Here is a 25,529-nt window from a genome sequence, read left to right on the forward strand (position 1 = left end):
ACCCATTTAAGAAGATTTAATTGTGGTTAAATCTAGTCAAACATTATGAACAGAAAAAAGTCTTCTCCCCTGTGTGACGTCTCTGATGTTTATTAACAGTTGATTTAAAAGTAAAATATTTCCCACATTAAGAAAATGAAAATGGCTTCTCCTCTGTGTGACTGCTCTGATGGCGATTAAGAAGCGCTTTCTGGTTAAATATTTCCCACATTAACAGGAAAAAGGTTTCTCCCCTGTGTGGGTTCTCTGGTGCTTAACACAATTTGATTTATTGGTAAAACATTTTCCACATTCTGAACAGGAAAAAGGCTTCTCCCCTGTGTGGGTTCTCTGGTGCTTTACACAATCTGATTTATTGTTAAAACATTTCCCACATTCTGAACAGGAAAAAGGCTTCTCCACTATGTGAATTCTCTGGTGCTTAACGCAATATGATTTAGTGTTAAAACATTTCCCACATTCCGAACATGAAAAAGATTTCTCCCCTGTGTGAGTTCTCTGGTGGGTAGCAAAATCTGATTTATGTCCAAAACATTTCCCACATTCTGAACAGGAAAAAGGCTTCTCCCCTGTGTGAGTTCTCTGGTGGGTAACAAAATTTGATTTCTGTGCAAAATATTTCCCACATTCTGAACAGGAAAAAGGTTTCTCCCCTGTGTGAGTTCTGTGGTGGGTAACAAAATTTGATTTATGTGCAAAATATTTCCCACATTCTGAACAGGAAAAAGGCTTCTCCCCTGTGTGAGTTCTCTGGTGTATAACAAAATTAGATTTCTTGTTAAAGCATTTCCCACATTCTGAACATGAAAATGGCTTCTTTGCTTTAGGAGCAGTTTGTTTTTTATTGCCTCCTTTGTGACTTTGATTTCCCTTAGTAGTCAGTAATGAATCAGAAGGCGGGACCTGTTTCATAAGACCAGATAACAGATCTTTGCTGTGAATGGATGATGATATATCTGGACTAACAGCAATCCCTTCAGTTATATCTTGTAGGATTTCAAGATCATCAGATTTAAAAATTAAAGATGTCAGCTGTCCCTCTGATCTTCTGGTACAGTCATCTGCTAAGATAAAAAACAATTATTTTTTAATAAAATATCCTTGAGTTTTATATTTTTGAACATTTCTACTTAAACTGTCCATAAAAATGGCAAGCTATGTAAAAAACTTTCATTATTTACCAAGACAATGACAGTTCACAGTCTAATAGAAAACCTTGTTGGATCAACCAGTAGTGTGTGGTGTTCAACTGTTTGTTCATTCTGCCTCCCAAATATCGAATAAAAAGAAACAAATCAATGTTATGTAGGCGAAAATAATACCAATTCTCATCTCATAAAAAACAAGTCCACACTTAGGTCCATCATCTGCCAATGGAAGAACAGAGGTTCCCACACTATTAGTGGCTCAAAGGCTGTTGAAAAGCAACAAGGTTTCTTAAACCTATCCAGCAAAATCCGCTCTCACTTCGGAGTCTTGCAGTGTGCGCAAACAACATTTAGGATCCCTGTATTTAGCAATATTATAGTGAGAAGAATCCACTTAATTTTTGGTGTGTGTCTCCTGGAGAACAATCTGGGCACTATGTGCTGGGTAAGAAAATGGCAAATGTGTAATTTTCACTCTCCAACATCCACTGTGTGTTAATTTCCAGAAAGTGGCTGTGGAGTCAAAATATTCACTGCTCTTAAGGATTATAACCCTCAGTGAATTAATTTATAACATGGAATCACTTTATGGGGATTTCTACTATTCTGGTTTTCTGTCATTTAGTTATATTAGGGCTTCTGCATATGGTGTGTCCAATCTCATCTGGGATCTGTTCCTGCTGTCCAGCTGGAGTAATCTGCTCCCTACTTCAGCCAAGTACCACACCCTACTAAAGCGCAAAGCACATGGCCGGAATCTGCCAGATACAGCGCTGTTCTCCTCTGGTTCAGTCCTCTGTGCTCAGCTTGCGGCTTGTGTATTTATCCTCTGTTGTGACCGTGGCCCGTTTACTGACTACTCTTGTGTCTTCTGATTCTGTATTCTGTCCTTCTGGTTCTGACCCGGCTACCTGACTATTCTTCTTGGCATCTAACACCACAGAATAGCAGGTAACACCATGGTCCAAGCCTAGGGGTCCCAGTGTAAGTCCAGATCCACGTAATGGTGTTAAAGGGCGATGAGCAAGGCAATCCTTGGGATATGGAAAGCAGAGAAGAAAGTGCCAAGCATGTTCATGGTGGACATCTTTTGAGCTGCCAGGTGACCATGAACAGTGCTCCCGATACATTGTGTCTGCAAACTATTCCAGCTAGATCTGCATTCAAATAGCTAAATGGCGCTCCTTCCCTTCTGAACACTGCCATGTGCCCAGACAGTAGTGTACAACCGTATGTAGGGTATAGTGCGAAGCTGGAAAATAATTTGTAAGATCCATTTGTTTCCTATTATTCTTTGTGAAGAATTCCAAACTTACCACCACATAAAGTGACACACATCAGATATTAATAATGGGGCCTGATTAGGAAATACTGAAATGATCAAACTCAACAGTCTTCATCAGTAATAAATGAGTAACTAGTGGTGAAACCTCTCTGGGGTAATTAGAGTATGGGTCTCGGAGACTTCACAATCTATACTATCCTAAGCTCCAATATTTCTGTCAGATGAGTTTCAAAAAGAAATATTAGGCAATTAAAGAGAACTGTGTATAAGGCCGGTTTCACTCGTCCTGATATTTCTGGTACCGGAGATGTCCATGTGTGTAACACTTGTGGCACATGTGTGTAACACTTGTGACATCCGTGTGCAGCATCAGTACCACATGGATGGCCACATGGAAGAAGCGGTACAGTAAGCGCTGTTCCCCGGTGGCGGGTGCTGAAGACGCTCTCATCATTCTCCCCTGCTCTGCCGGCAGGGAGAATGATGAGAGTTATATTAAAGTCAGAATGATGACAGCAGGTGGGGGCTTTTGGGACTATTACTCCCATCAACCTACACCTGCTGCTGCTAAGAACAGTGACAGCAGGAGCGGATGAAGGGAGTATTCCTCACCCACTGCCTGCACTATAACTAAATAAATGAATGAAAAAAACAGCGTGGGTTCCCCTGTATTTTCTATAACCAGTCTGACAAAACTCACAACTGGGGCTGTAACCCTCAACTGTCAGCTTCAGCAAGGCTGGTTATCAAGAATAGAGGGGTCCCAACACTGTTTTTTAATTTTTTTAATAATAATTTAAAAAATCAGCATGGGGTCCCCCCCATTTTTGACAACTAGCATTGCTAAAGCTGACAACTGGGGGCTGGTATTCTCAGGCTTGTAAGGGGCCATGGATATTGACCCTCCCAGGATAAAAAAGCAGCTTGCAGCTGCCCAGAAAAGGCACATCTATGAGATGCGCCAATTCTGGCATTTTGCCTGACTCTTCCCACTTGCCCTGTAGTGGTGGCAAGTGGGGTTCATATTTATGGGGTTGATGTCACCCTTGTATTGTCAGGTGACATCAAGCCCACGGCTTAGTAATGGAGAGGTGTCTAGAAGACACCTATCCATTACTAATCCTATAGTTATATGGTAAATAAAGACACAGCCAGAATAAAGTCTTTTATTAGAAATAAAACAAAACGCAGTTTTCATTTTTTATTTAAAAATAACACCAAGAATTCTCACAGTGATCTGCTGTGAAGTCACTTAGCTTGAACTGTGGTGACCTCATCACTGACTTTTTCCCTCGGTCCTGAGGTCACTGCAGTTCAGCCTGGCTGGAAACCTCGATGATGTCACCGCTAGGGATGGGGAATCCTGAAATACTCGGAATCGCTAGACTCTAACGAGTCTGACTCGGAAACTCGCTACTCGATGCGAGTCTAGCGAGTCCAATGTTAATGAATGGGGATGCGAGTATTGCAGCGATTCCTGTGCTGCCATCTTTTTTGTTCCGCTTACTTCCCGCATGTGGCTGTGCACACCATGCGGGAAGTAAGCAGAACATTTGCGGGCTTTGGGCACCATATCCCTGTAAAAAATAGAATTTAAAAATAAAAAATATTGTTCTTCTCACCCTCCGACGTCCCGCGCAGCCTTCCCGCCTCTCCACGCATCCGTTCCCAGTAGTCCTTTGCGAAAATGCCCGCGATGGCGTTCGTTCTCGCGGGATCGCGAAGTCTCGCGGTCATTCGCGCGATGTCATCGCGAATTACCGCGAGACATCGCGATCCCGCGAGAACGGACGCCATCTCGGGCATTTTCGCAAAGGATTACTGGGAACGGATGTGTGGAGAGGCGGGAAGGCTGCGCGGGACGTCGGAGGGTAAGAATAACAATATTTTTTATTTTTTTTACATTTTATCTTTTATTACTGATGCTGCATAGGCGGCCTCAGTAGTAAAAAGTTGGTCACACTTGTCAAACACTATGTTTGACGAGTGTGAACAATCTGTCAATCAGTTCTCCAAGCGATGCTAGAGATCGCTTGGAAAACGCTAGCATTTGCATTGGACTCGTTACTGTGCGAGTAATCGCTTGGAAACTCGCAGAGTACCGACTCCTGCGAGTCCCCTACTACTCGCAGAGTAACGAGTCCTAACGAGTAGATTCGCCCATCCCTAGTCAGCGCTGGTCAATGATGCTGCGCTTGCAGCAGCTCATTCATCAGTGGTTCTCTGCCTGCATGGTTGCATCGTGGCACCGTCCAGGTTGAAAACTAATTATCCCCCAGACATGGATTACGGCGTGTGACAGAGCGACAGACAGGTGTGGTATATTGTTGATTTTTATTTTTATTACAGGAGAACGAGGTCTTCGGTGGAAATAGGCGTTAGGTGAGTATAACTGTGTTTGTTATTTTTAAATAAAAAAGGAAAACTGTTTTGTTTTATTTCTAATAAAAGACTTTATTCTGGCTGTGTCTTTATTTACCACTAGCTGAAGGGCTCGGCGCTGCCCGGGCATAGTAACCAACTGTGGTTAGTTATCACAAATTATAATGATTATATTGCACATAAAAACATTTCACATCATATATTCAACACTACAGATTTGCAACACAAATTAACTAAGGCTATGTGCCCACGTAGCGTTTTAAAACGCACAGTGAAAATCGGACTCCTTCCCAGAAATCGCACGTTTTTTTTCAGCGCGATTTCACCGCGATTTTACCGCGATTTTCGCGTGCGATTTTCTCAAGCACTTTCCAAGCGATTTGAAGCATCGCTTGGAAAGTGATTGACAGGTTGGTCACACATAGTGTTTGACAAGTGTGAGCAGCTTTTTACTATTGAGGCCGCCTATGCAGCATCAATAGTAAAAGACAGAATGTTAAAAATGATAAAAAAATAAAAAATCGGGGTATATTTACCTTCCGACGTCCCGCGCTGCCATCCCGGGCCTCAGCGTTCCCAGTAATGCCTTGCGAGACCTGTGATGACGTTGGTCTCTCGTTACTATAGCGATCTCGCAAGACCGCGTCATCACAGGACCTTGCCGCAAAGCATTACTGGGAACGCTTAGGCCGGGAATGCAGCGCGGGACGTCGGAAGGTAAATATACCCAGATTTTTTATTTTTTATTCTTTTTTTTTACAGGGGTATGGTACCCAGGGCCTGGAGGACAGTCTCCTCTCCGCCACACCGTGGGTACCAACCGCACATGAGACGCTTAACTTCCCGCATGGTGGGCATAGCCACATGCGGGAAGTAAGCGATTCTCATGCATTCCTATGGGTGCGGAATCGCGGCAATTCTTTGCGATTCCGCACAAAAGAATGAGCATGCTGCGATTTTTTCCGCGATGCGATTCCGCCGCGGAAAAAAGCACAGCATGTGCGGAATGCCATAGGAATGCATGGGGGGCGTTCTGTACACGATTTTTAAATGTTTTCGCAGCGTTTTCGCGGCAAAAACGCTTAAAAATCACATCGTGGGCACACAGCCTAAACGATTACCCAAGTATTGATAGTATTTTAATTTCAACTCATTCAAGAGCCTTTTGATAAACATGTGTATCTGTGTATCTAATCCTATCCTGTGTGATACTGTCTGCTGAGCCGTGTATCTAATCCTATCCTGTGTGATACTGACTGCTGAGCCGTGTATCTAATCCTATCCTGTGTGATAATGTCTGCTGAGCCGTGTATCTAATCCTATCCTGTGTGATACTGACTGCTGAGCTGCGTATCTAATCCTCTCCTGTGTGATAATGTCTGCTGAGCTGTGTATCTAATCCTATCCTGTGTGATACTGTCTGCTGAGCCGTGTATCTAATCCTATCCTGTGTGATACTGACTGCTGAGCCGTGTATCTAATCCTATCCTGTGTGATAATGTCTGCTGAGCCGTGTATCTAATCCTATCCTGTGTGATACTGACTGCTGAGCTGCGTATCTAATCCTCTCCTGTGTGATACTGACTGCTGAGCCATGTATCTAATCCTATCCTGTGTGATACTGACTGCTGAGTCGTGTAGCTAATCCTATCCTGCGTGATAATGTCTGCTGAGCCGTGTATCTAATCCTATCCTGTGTGATACTGACTGCTGAGCCGTGTATCTAACCCTATCCTGTGTGATAATGTCTGCTGAGCTGTGTAACTAATCGTCTCCTGTGTGATAATGTCTGCTGAGCTGTGTACCTAATCCTCTACTGTGTGATACTTTCTGCTCAGCTGTGTATCTAATCCTATCCTGTGTGATACTGACTGCTGAACAATGTATCTAATCCTATCCTGTGTGATACCGTCTACTGAGCCGTGTATCTAACCCTATTCTGTGTGATACTGTGTGCTGAGCTGCGTATCTAATCCTCTCCTGTGTGATACTGACTGCTGAGCTGTGTATCTAATCCTATCCTGTGTGATACTGACTGCTGAGCTGTGTAACTAATCGTCTCCTGTGTGATAATGTCTGCTGAGCTGTGTACCTAATCCTCTACTGTGTGATACTTTCTGTTCAGCTGTGTATCTAATCCTATCCTGTGTGATACTGACTGCTGAGCAATGTATCTAATCCTATCCTGTGTGATACCGTCTGCTGAGCCGTGTATCTAACCCTATTCTGTGTGATACTGTGTGCTGAGCTGCGTATCTAATCCTCTCCTGTGTGATACTGACTGCTGAGCTGTGTATCTAATCCTATGCTGTGTGATACTGACTGCTGAGCAGTGTATCTAATCCTATGCTGTGTGATTCTGACTGCTGAGCCGTGTATCTAATCCTATCCTGTGTGATACTGACTGCTGAGCCGTGTATCTAATCCTATCCTGTGTGATACCGTCTGCTGAGCCATGTATCTAACCCTATCCTGTGTGTTACTGACTGCTCAGCCGTGTACTTAATCCTATCCTGTGTGATACTGACTGCTGAGCCATGTATCTCATCCTGTCCTGTGTGATACTGACTGCTGAGCCATGTATCTAATCATATTCTGTGTGATACTGTCTGCTGAGCCGTGTATCTAATACTATTCTGTGTGATACTGTGTGATGAGCTGTGTATCTAATCCTATCCTGTGTGATACTGTCTGCTGAGCTGTGTATCTAATCCTATCCTGTGTGATGCTGACTGCTGAGCCATGTGTCTAATCCTCTCCTGTGTGATACTGACTGCTGAGCTGTGTATCTAATCCTATCCTGTGTGATACTGTCTGCTGAGCCATGTGTCTATTCCTATCCTGTGTGATACTGACTGCTGAGCTGTGTATCTACTCCTATCCTCTGTGATACTGACTGCTGAGCTGTGTATCTAATCCTATCCTCTGGGATACTGAATACTGAGCCATGTGTCTAATCCTATCCTGTGTGATACTGACTGCTGAGCTGTGTATCTAATCCTATCCTGTGTGATACTGACTTCTGAGCCGTGTATCTAATCCTATCCTGTGTGATACTGACTGCTGAGCCGTGTATCTAATCCTATCCTGTGTGAGACTGGGCTCCCACTGCAGTCTGTGTCAGAGGGAGGTCTGTGTTGGCACGGTAATAAATTGTGTTTTTTCCAGCTTTACAGAAGGACGATAACACCATAGAAATGATAAGAATAATAGGCAAAATTGTTTGGTGAATTGGAACGCGCAGGGTTAAAATTTCACCTCACAACATAGCCTATGACGCTCTTGGGATCCAGACGTGTGACTGTGCAAAATTTTGTGGCTGTAGCTGCGACGGTGCAGATGCCAATCCCGGACATACACACATACATACATACACACACACACACATTCAGCTTTATATATTAGATGTATAGACACCTTTCCATTACTAAGTCCTGGGCTTGATGTCACCTGACAATACAAAGGTGACATCAACCCCACAAATATGAACCCCACTTGTCACCACTACAGGGCCAGTGGGAAAAGTCGGGCAAAGTGTCGGAATTGGCGCATCTAATAGATGTGCCTTGCTTGGGCTGGTTAATGTTTAATCTTTATTTGTAGTTTTCAGTAAATGAGATTCTCATGCTTCGGGGTGGGATTGTGGGAGTGGATGTGGGTTGGGCTGTGGGCGGGGCCTTATGTGGTGCTATGCGTACATATTCATCTGTATTGGCTTATGACACTGATCCTTCAGTGACCTGCCCCCTATTTTACATAAAAAATTACATCCAGAAAAATGTCACCGGCGATGGCTCCTGCGCAGTAAAAACTATAAGAGATAGATGCTACTGTACAGGCGCCGCTGGTGTCCCTTGTAAAAAAATTTTTCTAGGCGTCACAATAGCCACAATATTATAGGCGTTGTCAACAATAATATCAACACTATTATATGCATTATGTAAAAATGGGGGGCAGATCAGTGAGAGGTCAGCGACCTGTCATAAGCCAATACAGATGAATATGTAATCAGAGCACCACATAAAGCCCCGCCCACAGCCCCACCCCAGAGCACGAGAATCTCATTAACTGAAAACTACAAATACAGATTACACAACAACCACAAGACGGATTTCATCACCAGGTATCACTGTAATCAGTATAACGGCGCTGACCTGACAGTGTCTGTAAGTTACTGTGCACAATCCTGCTGACAGGGGCACTTTAAATTTAGATCTCAGACATTTGGAAGAGGCAATGGAGAGATTTTTTGAAGACTATCAGGGAGTTACAGACTCACATTAGGCAGGAAGGCCGATCCCACCACAATCAAACTATCATACAGAAGGAACAGGTAGAAAAAGACAGAATAAAAAAATATGTTACATCCCCAACAACAACGTATGTACGAGGGAAGAACACTAAACTGGAGCTGCCCTCATTTATGGTGGACCATTGGAGCCACTATGAGTCCTGACCGGAAGAGTAGAGAAAGTATTAGCGCCCCCATTACAGGAGAGATTGTGCAGTAATCTGAATTCCTTAGGATGGAAAACATAATGGAATTCATGACGTTTAGTAAATCTATGAAACCAGGGCTGGAGCCAACACATCTCCTGCAGGCGGGAATAAATGTATATTACAGCCATCAGCCACGCACAGCTTAGAGATCTATCAGGGCACAGGTGGAATGTTTGTCCTGTAGATTATCACAATCCTCCTTGAAATTACCGTATTTGTGGACTATAAGACGCACCTAGGTTTTAGAGGAAATTAGGGGAAAAAAATGAAGCAAAACATGTGGTCAATTCTGTACTTAATATCTCCTATCCTGGTGTATATGGCCCTCTCATCCCTATCCTGGTATATATGGCCCCCTCATCCCCATTCTGATACACATGGCCCCCTCATCCCTACCCTGGTATGCATGGCCCCCTCATCCCTCTCCTGATATGCATGGCCCCCTCATTCCCATCCTGGTATGCATGGTTCCATCCTTATCCTGGTGTCACGATCCATTTTTCAGGTCATCGGGGGTTAATATTAGTTTTTACAGCTGGTGTTACTGCATGTTTAGTTGGTCTTCTGGTGAGTTTTTCGCCCTGGTGGCCGCTGGTGTTACTGCATTGTGATTAATTACCTATGCAGGCGGAAACCACTCCCACCGTCCTACATAAGCTCACCAGGTGCACCAACTGTTGGTGATATTGTTTCTCCTTGGAGACCAACCAAGCTGGAGTTCAGGAGCTGACAGAGTCCTGTGGATCTTCAGTTGTCTGCGGTTTTCAAGTGGCTAACTCTGCTGTCCTAGAGCATTGCAGGAGAGGGACAGGTCGGAGACTTGGGCCTCACTACCATTAAGCGTACCCCCAAGTTAAGGAAAGTCAGAGCACCCCCTTAGTCTTAGAGGCAGTTCAGGGGCCGTGGTTCCATATCCCCTGTTTTCCCCTTACTGCCCCGTGACACCTGGAATGAAGGGACACAATCTTGTCCTGGTATGCATGGCCCCATCCCTATCCTTGTATGCAGGGCCCCATCCCTATCCTGGTATGAATGGCCCCATCCTTATTCTGGTGTGCATGGCCCCATCCTTATCTTGGTATGCAGGGCCTCCATCTTGTCCTAGTATGCATGGTCCCATATCTCATCCTAGTATGCATTGCAACTCATCCTTATCCTGGTATGCATGGCCCCATCTCGTCCTGGTATGCAGGGCCCCATCTCGTCCTGGTATGCAGGGACCCATCTCGTACTTGTATGCATGGTCCCATCTCGTCCCGGTATGCAGGGCCCCATCTCGTCCTGGTATGCAGGGCCCCATCTCGTCCTGGTATGCAGGGCCCCATCTCGTCTTGGTATGCATGGCCCCATCTCATCCTGGTATGCAGGGCCCCATCTCGTCCTGGTATGCAGGGCCCCATCTCGTCCTGGTATGCAGGGCCCCATCTCGTCCTGGTATGCATGGCCCCATCTTGTCCCGGTATGCAGGGCCCCATCTCATCCTGGTATGCAGGGCCCCATCTCGTCCTGGTACGCAGGACCCCATCCTTATAAGTGGCCCCCACCCCCATGCCTATCCTGATATGTGTGGCCCCATCAAAAAACATTAAAAAAAAACATTATACTTTCCTACCCGGCGCTCCCTTGCAGCATCCTGCTCCGGTGCCAGCAACTGCATTATGCTTGTAAGCAGCGCTGAGAATAGTGAGTATTCATGAAAATTCAAGTCTCTTAAGTAGCGGCACACGTGACCGCCGGTAGCAGCAGGAAGCCAGTGGCTGACACTGCGTGCTACTGAAGAGCAATGAATACTCACTGCCCTTTGTGTGCACAGTCCTGGCAGCTGTTCTCTGCTTGTGAGCAGCGCGTGACGTCCCTGCCATGTGCTACTTACAAGCATATAGCGGTTTCTGGCACCGGAGCAGGACGCTGTGAGGGAGCGTGGGGTAAGTGTAATGATTTGTTTTTAAATGTTTTCTGATGGGGCCATGCATACAAAGATTTGGATGGGGATGGGGGTGTGGGCCAATTATAAGGATGGGGCCATGCATACCAGGACTGGGGTTGGGGGCTAATCATATCAAGATACTATTATTAAAGATAAATGAATATTCATTGCCCTCCAAGCCCATGGGCGTGGAATGCAGTGAATATTCATTTCTAGTGTTGAGCATTCCGATACCGCAAGTATCGGGTATCGGCCGATATTAGCGGTATCGGAATTCCGATACTGACTTCCGATACTTTTGTCATATCGGATACCGGAATCGGAAGTTCCCATCATGCTATGAGCCTGCTTGCTTTGATTAAGCCAATGGGAATCCTCCGAAGTGTGGGCACATCCTGTTAGGCATGTAGGCATGTTAACTATTGGCATGGCTGTGATTGGCTGCCGAAATGATGTCATGATGCACTATAAAAGCCACCGCAGCCGCCATTTCTGGTCACTCTGCTGTGAATTCAGTTAGGGACAGGCTGCTGTAGAAGACTGTGAGGGACAGTTAGAAATAGCGATTCCACCAAACATCTAGTGCTTTACCCAGGCTACATAAACCACCACTGTAGCCTTCTTTGCCCTAGCAGCAGTGTTCACAGCTGTCTGCAAGGGCTGTGTGAGTGCAGCTCACGCTGTGGAGTGGGTCCTGCAGCCACGTCAGGCTGTAGGCCACCCAGTGTGATCACTGCTGCCTCATACATCTTTTATTTTTTGAGCTGCATTTTTTACATAATTTCAATCTAGTGTGCTTCCATCCGTATCCATATACGTTGGTTGCAAACACTAGTAGTAGACAGCGGAGCCTTTCTGCAGCCTTTCAGTGCTAGTGTCCACTTTGCTGCACTGTTCACGGCTGTCTGAGAGGTCTCTGACTGTGTGTGAGTGCCGCTCACGCTGAGTAGTGTGTCCTGAAACTACGTCTGACTGTAGGACGCTCAGCGTGCGTCAGTGCCTCACACATATTTTTATTTGAGTGCAGCTCATTTTTTCTTCTATTAGTGTGCATCCATCCGTCTCCATCTACGGTGGTTGCAAACACTATATAGGAGTACACAGCGGAGCCTTTCTGCAGCCTGTCAGTGCCAGTGCCCACTTAGCTGCACTGTTGACGGCTGTCTGAGAGGTCTCTGACTGTGTGTGAGTGCAGCTCATGCTGAGTAGAGTGTCCTGCAGCTACGTCTGGTTGTAGGACTCTCAACGTGCGTCACTGCCTCACACATATTTGTCTTTGAGTGCAGCTCATTTTTTCTTCTCCTATTAGTGTGCATCCATCCGTATCCATCAACATTGGTTGGTTGCAAACACTATATAGGAGTAGATAGAGGAGCCTTTTTTTCTGGCTTGTGCCCTGCCGGCGCAGCCAGATTAGTATTACCCAATTTTTTTGGAGCCTCATCTTTTGCATTGTAGGTTACCTGCCTGCATTGTAATAGCTCCAAAAAGTTGGTGATACTGTCAGTTTCAATTCTTTGTTCACATACTTTGAGTTTGTTTCCAACAAAGAAACCACAAAAAAAGTTCACCAAACACTACATTTGGAACTTGTGTAGGCCACATCAGCTCCTATTAAAGTGTAGTCCACACACACACACTTCATAAAATTAGTGTTTCTTGTACCTGTAACCAGCTGTTCAGGAATAAGCACACTAAGGCCCCCCATTGTACTTTTCTGCCTATCTTAAGCAGTCTGGCAAGATGAAGAAGGCAGGGAGTAAGGCGCGTGGGCGTGGAGTTTCAGCAGGGAGAGGACGTGGGGATTCTGCAGGGAGAGGACGTGGGGATTCTGCAGGTAGAGGACGTGGGGATTCTGGGCCTGCTGCGTGCACCAGTGGATCAGCATCCCCCAGTTTTAGCAGGCAACAGTCCTTTATGCGCAGCTTTGTAGGACCTCAACGTACCCCACTGCTGCGGGAGGAACAAATTGAAGCCGTTGTCGGATGGATGGCAGCTAACGCATCGACTTCAATTATTTCCACAGCCTCTCAGGACCAGAGCACCGAAGAGCGACCATCTGTCTCTTCACCACCTGCCAAAGTGCCCAGGCAGTCAGAGAGACATGGACAGGAGCCATCACAGTCTCTACTTCTGTTCTCGGAATCTGTTAGCTTGGAAAGAGGGGGCCAGCCAAGCAGCATTCCTGAATGTGAAGAAGAGGGAGTATGCAGTGATGCGCAACTTCTTTGTCCCTCTGAATCTGAAGAGGCGTGTGGGCCAGTGCCTATGATCAGCACACCTCAGTACGCATCAGATGATGACGAGACTCAGTTGCCACTTTCTGGTGCGTACGGTGCTGGCGAGACAACCCCGGAGAAGCAGCTGTTTGAAGAGGGGAGGGAAGATGATGAGGTCCTTGACCCATCATGGCGTGAGGAACAGGAAGGTGGTGGGAGCAGCTCGGAGGAAGAGATTCCCCTACCGGCCAAAACAGGAGGCAGAGGGAGGGGGAAGACTTGGTTGCCTGTACCCTCCACTTCGGCACCCGTTAGGAGCATTCCTCATTCCAAAGGCAAAACGGGCGCTCCCAAGACTTGCAGTGTGTGGTCCTTTTTTGACACAGTTGCAGATGACATTTGCTTTGTCAAATGCAAGCTGTGTCATCACATAGTCAAAAGAGGGAGAAATGTCAGCAACCTCAATACCACAAATATGTGGAAACATGTGCGCACCAAGCACGAGTTGGAGTTGCAGAGACACCCTGAAGACGTAGGCCAACGTACAGCATCACCTACCACCTCTTCAGTTCGTGTTGGGGCCTCTTCCTCCAGCTCACACACTGCTGGTTCGGCTTCCTCACAGGATCGCCAAGGAAGAACCTGTGCCACTGTTGTCCGGAGACCCTGTCAGATTCCACCCATAGCAGCACGTTCCCATCCATCACAGCCATCGGTAGCACAGGCATGGGATAAAAGGCGCCCTTACTCGGCAAACCATCCCCGAGCACAGTCTCTGAATGCTGGCATTGCCAAACTTCTGGCAGTTGAAATGCTGTCATTCAGGCTGGAGGACACTGACACCTTCCGGGACTTAATGGCATTGGCAGTCCCCCAATACAACGTGCCCAGCCGCTTTTTTTTCAGCAGGCGAGCCGTCCCTGCCCTGCAGAAACATGTTGAGGGCAAAATAAAACATGCGCTACTAAACGCCGTTAGTAGCAAGGTCCACCTGACCACCAATGCGTGGACCAGTAACCATGGACAGGGACGATACCTTTCCCTCACTTCCCACTGGGTCAATGTTGTGGAGCCGAGTACAGATCTGGAGAGTGGCGCTGTACGTGTTCTTCCAACGCCACGGATTGCAGGACTCCAGTCTGTACACATAGACTCCTCCTCCTACTCAAGTTCCTCAGAAACAGCAGAGCAGGAGCCTGTTACGACCGATATGAGCACAGCCGTGGCCAAACGTCAACAGGCTGTACTCAAATTAATTTCTTTGGGGAATCGAAGCCACACAGCGCAGGAGCTCTGGAATGCTATCAAGCTGGAGAGCGATGTGTGGTTTGGGCCAGCGAATCTCCAGCCGGGCTTGGTAGTGTGTGACAATGGCCAAAATCTGGTGGCAGCTCTTGGCCTAGGCAACCTCACACACATCCCATGTCTGGCACGTGTGCTTAACTTGGTCGTGCAGAGCTTTCTGAGGGACTATCCGGATCTTGATGCACTGTTGCACAAGGTCCGCATAGAGTGCGCTCACTTGCGGCGTTCCAGCACGGCAAGATCGCGTCTCGCTGCTCTGCAGCGACGATTTGGCCTTCAGAAACATCGCATCATATGTGACCTACCCACCCGGTGGAATTCAACGTTACATATGTTGGAGCGGTTGTGTGAGCAGCAGTCATGGAGTACCAGCTGCATCAGGCGCAAACAAGTCGCACTGTGCGCCGTTCACACTTCAGCACCATTGAGTGGGCCTCTATGAAGGACATCTGCCTCGTTTTGCGTGCCTTCGATGAATCCACGCGGATGGCGAGTGCAGATGATGCACTAGTCAGCATGACTGTCCCCCTTATCTGCCTGCTTCAACAAACACTGCAAGCACTAAGGGATGAGGTTTCGGAAGAGGTGGAGGATGAGGAGTCCCAAATGCCATCTGCTTCTGGACAGTCTGCGCTACGTGTTTCCTCACAAAGGCCTAGGCAGGGGACACTTTGTGAGGAGGATGAGGAGGAGTCGATGGAGGAGGAAGACATCTCTCCAGAGGAGGGAGGTACACAAACCTCTACTCAGTATGTACAGCGAGGGTGGGGTGATGCAGAGCAGGCCGAGGTCACGCCTCAAACAGGGGACAGCGGTTCTTTGGCAGTTGGGAGTCTGCAGCACATGGTTGATTTCATGCTGCAGTGCCTGAGAAACGACCGCCGCATCGCCCACATTCTCGTCTCGGCTGATTATTGGGTGTACACCCTCCTAGATCCTCGCTACCGGGACAGCGTACAAAGGCTCATACCAACGTTGAACCGGGAGCGTAAACTGCGGGAGTACGAAGAGTCACTGGTGCAGTCCATAATGTTTTCCATTCCACCCGACAGCATTGTTGCTACTGCTTTACAAAGCAGCTCTGTGCGTCGAGGCAGTGGAGGAAACTCTGCACAAAGAGGGAGCAGAGGCAGCGCCGCAGCACAAGGCAAGACCACTATGGCCCAAATGTGGCAAAGTTTTGTGTGTCCACCACAATTGTCTACACCATCAGCGACGCCTCGAGTCAGCAGGAGGCAACGCTTCCGTCAGATGGTGTCAGACTACATGTCTTGCCCTGTCACTGTACTCCCAGATGGCTCTTCCCCCTTCAAGTTTTGGGTCTCTAAGCTGGATACATGGCCAGAGCTTAGCCAGTATGCATTGGAGGTGCTGGCTTGCCCTGCTGCCAGTGTATTATCGGAACGTGTCTTTAGTGCCGCAGGTGGTGTACTAACAGACCGTCGCACGCGACTATCTTCCGATAATGTTGACCGGCTGACTTTTCTGAAAATGAACAAGGCCTGGATCTCCAAAGACTTTGCCATTCCTCTTACAGACTAAATTAGTGGTTGTCAACTGTATCCAGGTCTGCTGGTGTGTTCATTTTTCTACCACCTGAACTACAATCCCTGTGCTTCAACACAGCCAGTTGTCACTCAGATGTGTCGTCTGCACAGAGAAACACACTAGCTCCTGTGTTAGTGGGGTTCAGTAACGCCAGCTGATCCCCTGCTGTGTGGACGGCAAAGTCACCAGCTCCATCAACATTCAAACCACTACTGATTTTTAACCGTGCCCAACTTAGGTCTCTGGCTCCACTGTCTCTACTATTTCCCCTGGCCTCCAACCCCGCCATCTACATCTCTGAAGTGGCGTCAGCACAATCTACACTTGTTCCTGTGGCTCAGTCCCATCAGTTTATCCCCTGATGTGTGTCCGGCAAGGTCTCCTGCTCTGTCCACATTCCCATAACCAGTAGTGGGAATGAGAACAGAGCTGGCGAACTTGCCGGACAAACATCAGGGGATCAACTGACGGGACTGAGCACCAGTAACACAGGAACAAGTGTAGATTGTGCTGACGCCACTTCAGAGATGTAGCTGGTGGGGTTGGAGGCCAGGGTAAATAGTAGAGACAGTGGAGCCAGAGGCCTAAGTGGAGCATGGTTAGAATCAGTAGTAGTCAACAACCTCCATAAAAACCACTGCCCATTGGCCTCTGCATGCGGCATGCGTAATCCTGGGCTCCAACAGTGTCAGTTGGTGTTCAGAAGTGTCGTCTCCACAGAGCCAAACACATTCGTTCAAGTGTTAGTGGGGTTCAGCACTGCCAGCTGTTCCCCTGCTGTGGAGATGGCAAGTCTCCTGCTGCCTACACCAGCCAAAATCCAGTAGGCCCCAGCCTGCTCCACGCCTGATCCTGGGCTCCAACAGCGTCAGTTGGTGTTCAGAAGTGTCGTCTCCACAGAGCCAAACACATTCGTTCAAGTGTTAGTGGGGTTCAGCACTGCCAGCTGTTCCCCTGCTGTGGAGATGGCAAGTCTCCTGCTGCCTTCACCTGCCAAAAGCAACAGGCCCCAGCCTGCTCCTCGCCTAATACTGGGCTCCAACAGCGTCAGTTGGTGTTCAGAAGTGTCGTCTCCACAGAGCCAAACACATTCGTTCAAGTGTTAGTGGGGTTCAGCACTGCCAGCTGTTCCCCTGCTGTGGAGATGGCAAGTCTCCTGCTGCCTTCACCTGCCAAAAGCAACAGGCCCCAGCCTGCTCCTCGCCTAATCCTGGGCTCCAACAGCGTCAGTTGGTGTTCAGAAGTGTCGTCTCCACAGAGCCAAACACATTCGTTCAAGTGTTAGTGGGGTTCAGCACTGCCAGCTGTTCCCCTGCTGTGGAGATGGCAAGTCTCCTGCTGCCTTCACCTGCCAAAAGCAACAGGCCCCAGCCTGCTCCTCGCCTAATCCTGGGCTCCAACAGCGTCAGTTGGTGTTCAGAAGTGTCGTCTCCACAGAGCCAAACACATTCGTTCAAGTGTTAGTGGGGTTCAGCACTGCCAGCTGTTCCCCTGCTGTGGAGATGGCAGTCTCTCCTGCTGTCTCCGCATTCCAAAGACAGTAGGCCTCTGCCTACACCCTCCTATTTCCTGGGCTTCAACACAGCCAGTTGTAGCTCGGAAGTGCCGTCCACACGGAAAGAGACACTTGCTGCCGTGTCTCAGTGGGGTTCAGTAACGCTAGCTGATCCCCTGCTGTGTGGATGGCAAAGTCTCCTGCTGCCTACACAGTCCTACTACTACTGATTTTTAGCCGTGCTCCACTTAGGCCTGTGGCTTCACTGATTTTCGTATTTCCCCTGTCCTCCAACCCCGCCAGTTACAGCTCCGAAGTGGCGTCTGCACAATCCACACTTGTTCCTGTGTTACAGGTGTTCAGTCTGGTCAGTTAATCCCCTGATGTGTGTCCGGCAATGTCGCCTGCTCTGGGAATGTGGACAGAGCAGGCGACATTGCCGGACACACATCAGGGGATTAACTGACCGGACTGAACACCTGTAACACAGGAACAAGTGTGGATTGTGCAGACGCCACTTCGGAGCTGTAACTGGCGGGGTTGGAGGACAGGGGAAATACGAAAATCAGTGAAGCCACAGGCCTAAGTGGAGCTTGGTTAAAATTAGTAGAAGTCTACAACCGATCTTAAAATTTCTTCAATGCAGCCTCAGCCTGCTCCGTGCTTGTCCCTGGGCTTCAACACAGCCAGTTGTAGCTCGGAAGTGCCGTCGACACGGAAAGAGACACTTGCTGCCGTGTCTCAGTGGGGTTCAGTAACGTCAGCTGTTCCCCTGCTGTGTGGATGGCAGTCTCTCCTGCTGTCTCCGCATTCCAAAGACAGTAGACCTCTGCCTACACCCTCCTATTTCCTGGGCTTCAACACAGCCAGTTGTAGCTCGGAAGTGCCGTCCACACGGAAAGAGACACTTGCTCCCGTGTCTCAGTGGGGTTCAGTAACGTCAGCTGATCCCCTGCTGTGTGGATGGCAGTCTCTCCTGCTGTCACCACATTCCAAGGACAGTAGGCCTCTGCCTACACCCTCCTATTTCCTGGGCTTCAACACAGCCAGTTGTAGCTCGGAAGTGCCGTCCACACGGAAAGAGACACTTGCTCCCGTGTCTCAGTGAGGTTCAGTAACGTCAGCTGATCCCCTGCTGTGTGGATGGCAGTCTCTCCTGCTGTCACCACATTCCAAGGACAGTAGGCCTCTGCCTACACCCTCCTATTTCCTGGGCTTCAACACAGCCAGTTGTAGCTCGGAAGTGCCGTCCACACGGAAAGAGACACTTGCTCCCGTGTCTCAGTGGGGTTCAGTAACGTCAGCTGACCCCCTGCTGGGTGGATGGCAGTCTCTCCTGCTGTCACCACATTCCAAAGACAGTAGGCCTCTGCCTACACCCTCCTATTTCCTGGGCTTCAACACAGCCAGTTGTAGCTCAGAAGTGCCGTCCACACGGAAAGAGACACTTGCTCCCGTGTCTCAGTGGGGTTCAGTAACGTCAGCTGATCCCCTGCTGTGTGGATGGCAGTCTCTCCTGCTGTCACCACATTCCAAAGAGAGTAGGCCTCTGCCTACACCCTCCTATTTCCTGGGCTTCAACATAGCCAGTTGTAGCTCAGAAGTGCCGTCCACACGGAAAGAGACACTTGCTCCCGTGTCTCAGTGGGGTTCAGTAACGTCAGCTGATCCCCTGCTGTGTGGATGGCAGTCTCTCCTGCTGTCACCACATTCCAAAGACAGTAGGCCTCGGCCTACACCCTCCTATTTCCTGGGCTTCAACACAGCCAGTTGTAGCTCAGAAGTGCCGTCCACACGGAAAGAGACACTTGCTCCCGTGTCTCAGTGGGGTTCAGTAACGTCAGCTGATCCCCTGCTGTGTGGATGGCAGTCTCTCCTGCTGTCACCACATTCCAAAGACAGTAGGCCTCTGCCTACACCCTCCTATTTCCTGGGCTTCAACACAGCCAGTTGTAGCTCAGAAGTGCCATCCACACGGAAAGAGACACTTGCTCCCGTGTCTCAGTGGGGTTCAGTAACGTCAGCTGATCCCCTGCTGTGTGGATAGCAGTCTCTCCTGCTGTCACCACATTCCAAAGACAGTAGGCCTCTGCCTACACCCTCCTATTTCCTGGGCTTCAACACAGCCAGTTGTAGCTCAGAAGTGCCGTCCACACGGAAAGAGACACTTGCTGCCGTGTTTCAGTGGGGTTCAGTAACGCCAGCTGTTCCCCTGCTGTGTGGATGGCAGTCTCTCCTGCTGTCTCCGCATTCCAAAGACAGTAGGCCTCTGCCTACACCCTCCTATTTCCTGGGCTTCAACACAGCCAGTTGTAGCTCAGAAGTGCCGTCCACACGGAAAGAGACACTTGCTCCCGTGTCTCAGTGGGGTTCAGTAACGTCAGCTGATCCCCTGCTGTGTGGATGGCAGTCTCTCCTGCTGTCACCACATTCCAAAGACAGTAGGCCTCTGCCTACACCCTCCTATTTCCTGGGCTTCAACACAGCCAGTTGTAGCTCAGAAGTGCCGTCCACACGGAAAGAGACACTTGCTCCCGTGTCTCAGTGGGGTTCAGTAACGTCAGCTGATCCCCTGCTGTGTGGATGGCAGTCTCTCCTGCTGTCACCACATTCCAAAGACAGTAGGCCTCTGCCTACACCCTCCTATTTCCTGGGCTTCAACACAGCCAGTTGTAGCTCAGAAGTGCCGTCCACACGGAAAGAGACACTTGCTGCCGTGTCTCAGTGGGGTTCAGTAACGCCAGCTGTTCCCCTGCTGTGTGGATGGCAGTCTCTCCTGCTGTCTCCGCATTCCAAAGACAGTAGGCCTCTGCCTACACCCTCCTATTTCCTGGGCTTCAACACAGCCAGTTGTAGCTCAGAAGTGCCGTCCACACAGAAAGAGACACTTGCTCCCGTGTCTCAGTGGGGTTCAGTAACGTCAGCTGATCCCCTGCTGTGTGGATGGCAGTCTCTCCTGCTGTCACCACATTCCAAAGACAGTAGGCCTCTGCCTACACCCTCCTATTTCCTGGGCTTCAACACAGCCAGTTGTAGCTCAGAAGTGCCGTCCACACAGAAAGAGACACTTGCTCCCGTGTCTCAGTGGGGTTCAGTAACGTCAGCTGATCCCCTGCTGTGTGGATGGCAGTCTCTCCTGCTGTCACCACATTCCAAGGACAGTAGGCCTCTGCCTACACCCTCCTATTTCCTGGGCTTCAACACAGCCAGTTGTAGCTCGGAAGTGCCGTCCACACGGAAAGAGACACTTGCTCCCGTGTCTCAGTGGGGTTCAGTAACGTCAGCTGATCCCCTGCTGTGTGGATGGCAAAGTCTCCTGCTGCCTACACAGTCGTACTACTACTGATTTTTAACCGTGCTCCAATTAGGCCTGTGGCTCCACTGTCTCTCGTATTTCCCCTGTCCTCCAACCCTGCCAGTTACAGCTCCGAAGTGGCGTCTGCACAATCCACACTTGTTCCTGTGTTACAGGTGTTCAGTCCGGTCAGTTAATCCCCTGATGTGTGTCCGGCAATGTCGCCTGCTCTGTCCACATTCCCATAACTAGCTATGGGAATGTGGACAGAGCAGGCGACATTGCCGGACACACATCAGGGGATTAACTGACCGGACTGAACACCTGTAACACAGGAACAAGTGTGGATTGTGCAGATGCCACTTCGGAGCTGTAACTAGCGGGGTTGGAGGACAGGGGAAATACGAATATCAGTGAAGCCACAGGCCTAAGTGGAGCTTGGTTAAAATTAGTAGAAGTCTACAACCGATCTTAAAATTTCTTCAATGCAGCCTCAGCCTGCTCCGTGCTTGTCCCTGGGCTTCAACACAGCCAGTTGTTGCTCGGAAGTGCCGTCTTCACAGAGTAAAACACTAGCTCCTGTGTTTGTGGGGTTCAGTAACGTCAGCTGTTCCCCTGCTGTTTTGATGGCAATCTGTCCTGCTGCCTCCCAATTGACAGCACATCAGGCCTCAGCCTGCTAAGTGCTTGTCCCTGGGCTCCAACATCGCCAGTTGCTGCTCATAACTGACTTTGGCACGGGTACTCCCTCCTGCCCAGCTTGGTTCGAGCCCTGCCTGCTGTTTCCGGGAAGTGTCAATGTCAGTTTGCCACCCCAAGTTGCCATGTCGTGTTGCGGTTGGGTTAGCCGAGGCTAGGGTGCCAGCAGTTTAGGTGCTTCCTATGTGGACTGCGGGTTCTGGTAAGAAAGGCTTTTTCCGTAGTGCCAGTAGGACAAGCACCCCCTGTAGGACTGTGTGATTCGGTAACTGCGGCCAGCTTGCGGCATGCCAACTTTGCTTTTCAGGGGTAACTTCAGCTGCCCCTCCGGGTTCCAGCACCGTCAGCTGGTTCTCGTCAGATCCTTTGGCCTAGGTGCCTCCATCTCGGTATCCGAGTTCCGGCAACGTCTGCTGGTCCTTGGTAGTGCTTTGTAGCACAGGTACCTCCTGCTTAGTAACCGGGTTCCAGCACCGTCAGCTGGTCCTCGGTTGTGCCATTGGCTCTTATTCCTTCTGCTGCCCCTCCGAGTGCCAGCACTGTCAGCTGGTCCTCGCTATTTCCATTTGCTCTTGCAGCTTATGCTACCCCTCCGGGTTCCAGCACCGTCAGCTGGTTCTCGTCAGAGCCTTTGGCCTAGGTGCCTCCATCTCGGTATCCGAGTTCCGGCAACGTCTGCTGGTCCTTGGTAGTGCTTTGTAGCACAGGTACCTCCTGCTTAGTAACCGGGTTCCAGCACCGTCAGCTGGTCCTCGGTTGTGCCATTGGCTCTTATTCCTTCTGCTGCCCCTCCGGGTGCCAGCACTGTCAGCTGGTCCTCGCTATTTCCATTTGCTCTTGCAGCTTATGCTACCCCTCCGGGTTCCAGCACCGTCAGCTGGTTCTCGTCAGAGCCTTTGGCCTAGGTGCCTCCATCTCGGTATCCGAGTTCCGGCAACGTCTGCTGGACCTTGGTAGTGCTTTGTAGCACAGGTACCTCCTGCTTAGTAACCGGGTTCCAGCACCGTCAGCTGGTCCTCGGTAGTGCCATTGGCTCTTGTTCCTTCTGCTGCCCCTATGGGTGCCAGTACCGTCAGCTGGTTCAAGAGGACATAGAACAGGAAGACAACCACCAAGATGCAGAACAACAAGAGAGAGAAGACAAAGAAGCATAAAAAAACAAAGCAGAAGAACATTAAGCATAAGACTAATACTCTGAGCAAATGATATTATCTTATTTATAAGCAGAAGAAGACTAAGCAGTGTATGGGAGTGAGTCCGTTCCTCCTCGTGGTGCCCCTGGAAAAGGCCTGCTGCTGCAGGCCAAACTGAACGCGGACAAATCCTGTTGTAAATCTTTTGTGACAGGCAGAACGGAAGGTGTAAACTTCTAACTTTTCTAGATAACAACTACAGGAATGCCTGACACAAACAAGAATATGATGAAGAAGAATAGGAAGAAGATGAAGAAGTTGAATATGTAGAATAATAATTGCTGAATAAGAAGAATATGAAGAATGTAAGAAAAGGAAGAAGAAGAAGAATGTAAAAAAAGGAAGTAGAAGAATTTAAAAAAAGGAAGAAGAAGAAGAATGTAAAAAAAGGAATAAGAAGAAGAATGTAAAAAAAGGAAGTAGAAGAATGTAAAAAAAGGAAGAAGAAGAAGAAGAATGTAAAAAAAGGAATAAGAAGAAGAAGAAGAAGAAGGTAAAAAAAGGAAGAAGAAGAAAGAAGAAAGAAGAAGACATACATGTCTGGCAAAATATAAATGAGGCTAACATAGTCAATATCTTTGTAACTCCTAACATCTTTAAAAAAAAAGTTTAATTCCTGCTATTCCATTTGATTGGGCTTTAATGTCTCCTCCACCTCCCACAATACATTCTACATTATTCTTAGTTGTTTTTCTTCATGTAGAATTAACCTACAAGGAAAAAAAGGGGTTTTTTTAATTCCGATATTTTGGCCCCATTGACTTGCATTGGTTCCCGGTATCGGAATCGGCGATACCGATACTTTTTTTTTTAAGATCGGCCGATCCATTCCGATCCGATATTTTCAAGTATCGGCTGGTATCGCTCAACTCTATTCATTTCGCTTTAGCAGCGGGAACAGGAGTTAGCCGCAGTCACCGGCTCCAGCCTCGTGTAACCCGCTGCTCCGCCGATGCTGTTCCCCCACCTCCCCACAACAGCCAGAGCCGGTACATCCGGACTATAAGACGCACCCCCCATTTTCCTCCACATTTTTGAAAGAAAAAAGTGCGTCTTATAGTTTGAAAAATACAGTAGTGTTAATACAAATTGAAAAGTCAGGATAAAGGGAAACTCTGCTGTTATTATACAGAAATTCACACTTGGCCTCACTGCACATTTACTGTTGTCGCTTATAAAAGGGAAGTTTGGCCAGAAAGACTGGACCTGGTCTTGTAGGGACCATGAGACATTCAGCAGCACAGAAGGGAGAGAAGATTGACCCGACAAGATTTCAGGGATCTAGGAAGCCAACAGCATCATTACCCTCCGCTTTCTCTTACAGGCCCAGCATAAGATTTTTCTTCAAGTGATTTTCTATCTTGTCAGCACATTCTACGTACGCTGTCATTTGGCTTTATAGTTACAGATCTGGGCAGGTAACGGTCAGCGTCTCCTAATCCCAGGGGGTAGGTGGATCCTCCAGGTTGTAAGTTCTATAGAAAAGGGCTTTCAATGCCCAAAATCATTAGAACAGTTTTGGGTGGAGGAGAATATTGTGGTCTAGAGGGAAAATGGTGATCATGGTAATACGGCCGGACTACACCACCGATAAAGCAGCCACAGCCGGTGACTGAGAGGAATCTGTGACTTCTCTGCATTCAGTGGTTACTACTCACCTGGGTAGTCATATGTGGGAATCTCCTCTTTACACCACTCATCATCTCTCACATATGTCTCTGTAGGATTAATATGGGTCAGATCTTCACCCTGAAACAAATACTGTAAAAGTCACAGACAGATGGAGAAGTCCCATCTATGATCAGCTCTAATCCTGCCATCTCCACCGCTCTCATTACACAAGTATAAAACATATAATACTGGTGGATAAAACAAGACTGAGCACAAGACCTTCACAGCCATCTACACATCATAGGGGAGATCTCCTGACACCTTCTCTCCATCTACCTGATGATCCTGAGGAGCACTGGGATCTTCTTGGTTACAGTCCTGTGGAAGAAGAGGATGGGGACATCTCTCTGGTGTTGTCCTCTTACTGGATAGATCTGGAGGTAACACATACAGGGACTGAATTCATTCTCTACATACAGATAATTATAGGCCGTGTGTATTTAGTCCTGTCTATTACCTGGTGATGTGAGGGGCTGGGGAACCTCCATTATGACGTCCTTGTACAGATCTCTGTGTCCTTCTAAATACTCCCACTCCTCCATGGAGAAATAGACAGCGACATCCTGACACCTTATAGGAACCTGACACATACAATGATACCGTCATCCCCCCGATCCCATCATAGTGTTACTGTATAATGTCCCAGCATTCCCAGCAGTGTCACCTTTCCAGTCAGCAGCTCAATCATCTTGTAGATGAGTTCTAGGATCTTCTGGTCATTGATGTCCTCATGGATCAGGGGGTGAGGTGGAGGCCCCGTGATTGGGCTCAGGGGTCTTCCCCATCCCTCAGACACAGGGTCCTGACAGCGATCACTAGAGGTCTTCTTCACCATTGTGTAATCCTGGTTATGGAGAGACAC

General features: G+C 48.4%; 2 protein-coding genes across 2 annotated transcripts in view; both read right to left on the reverse strand.

Annotated features, from left to right (window-relative positions):
- Positions 1 to 25,504, reverse strand: LOC141077546 (oocyte zinc finger protein XlCOF8.4-like). The gene is made up of 5 exons (XM_073564548.1): positions 25,332 to 25,504; positions 25,125 to 25,248; positions 24,944 to 25,041; positions 24,655 to 24,745; positions 1 to 1,061 (listed from the first exon to the last, which is right to left on the reverse strand). The coding sequence occupies exons 1-5, from the start codon at positions 25,500 to 25,502 to the stop codon at positions 211 to 213; spliced, it is 1,335 nt and encodes a 444-aa protein (XP_073420649.1). The 5' UTR covers positions 25,503 to 25,504; the 3' UTR covers positions 1 to 210.
- Positions 1 to 25,529, reverse strand: part of LOC141077556 (oocyte zinc finger protein XlCOF29-like) — a 56,244-nt gene that overhangs the window by 29,711 nt on the left and 1,004 nt on the right. The gene's annotated exons all lie outside the window — the stretch shown is intronic.

The sequence above is a fragment of the Dendrobates tinctorius genome, unplaced genomic scaffold (assembly GCF_039654945.1).
Source record: "Dendrobates tinctorius isolate UK_male_01 unplaced genomic scaffold, ASM3965494v1 ptg000456l, whole genome shotgun sequence".
Lineage (NCBI taxonomy): Eukaryota > Metazoa > Chordata > Amphibia > Anura > Dendrobatidae > Dendrobates > Dendrobates tinctorius.

Coding starts and splice junctions, on each gene's coding strand:
- LOC141077546 (XM_073564548.1), bottom strand. CDS start 25,502: ATGGTGAAGAAGACCTCTAGTGATCGCTGTCAGGACCCTGTGTCTGAG. Junction 25,249..25,331: donor TTGAGCTGCTGACTGGAAAG/GTGACACTGCTG, acceptor TGTATGTGTCAG/GTTCCTATAAGGTGTCAGGA. Junction 25,042..25,124: donor CCAGCCCCTCACATCACCAG/GTAATAGACAGG, acceptor TGTTACCTCCAG/ATCTATCCAGTAAGAGGACA.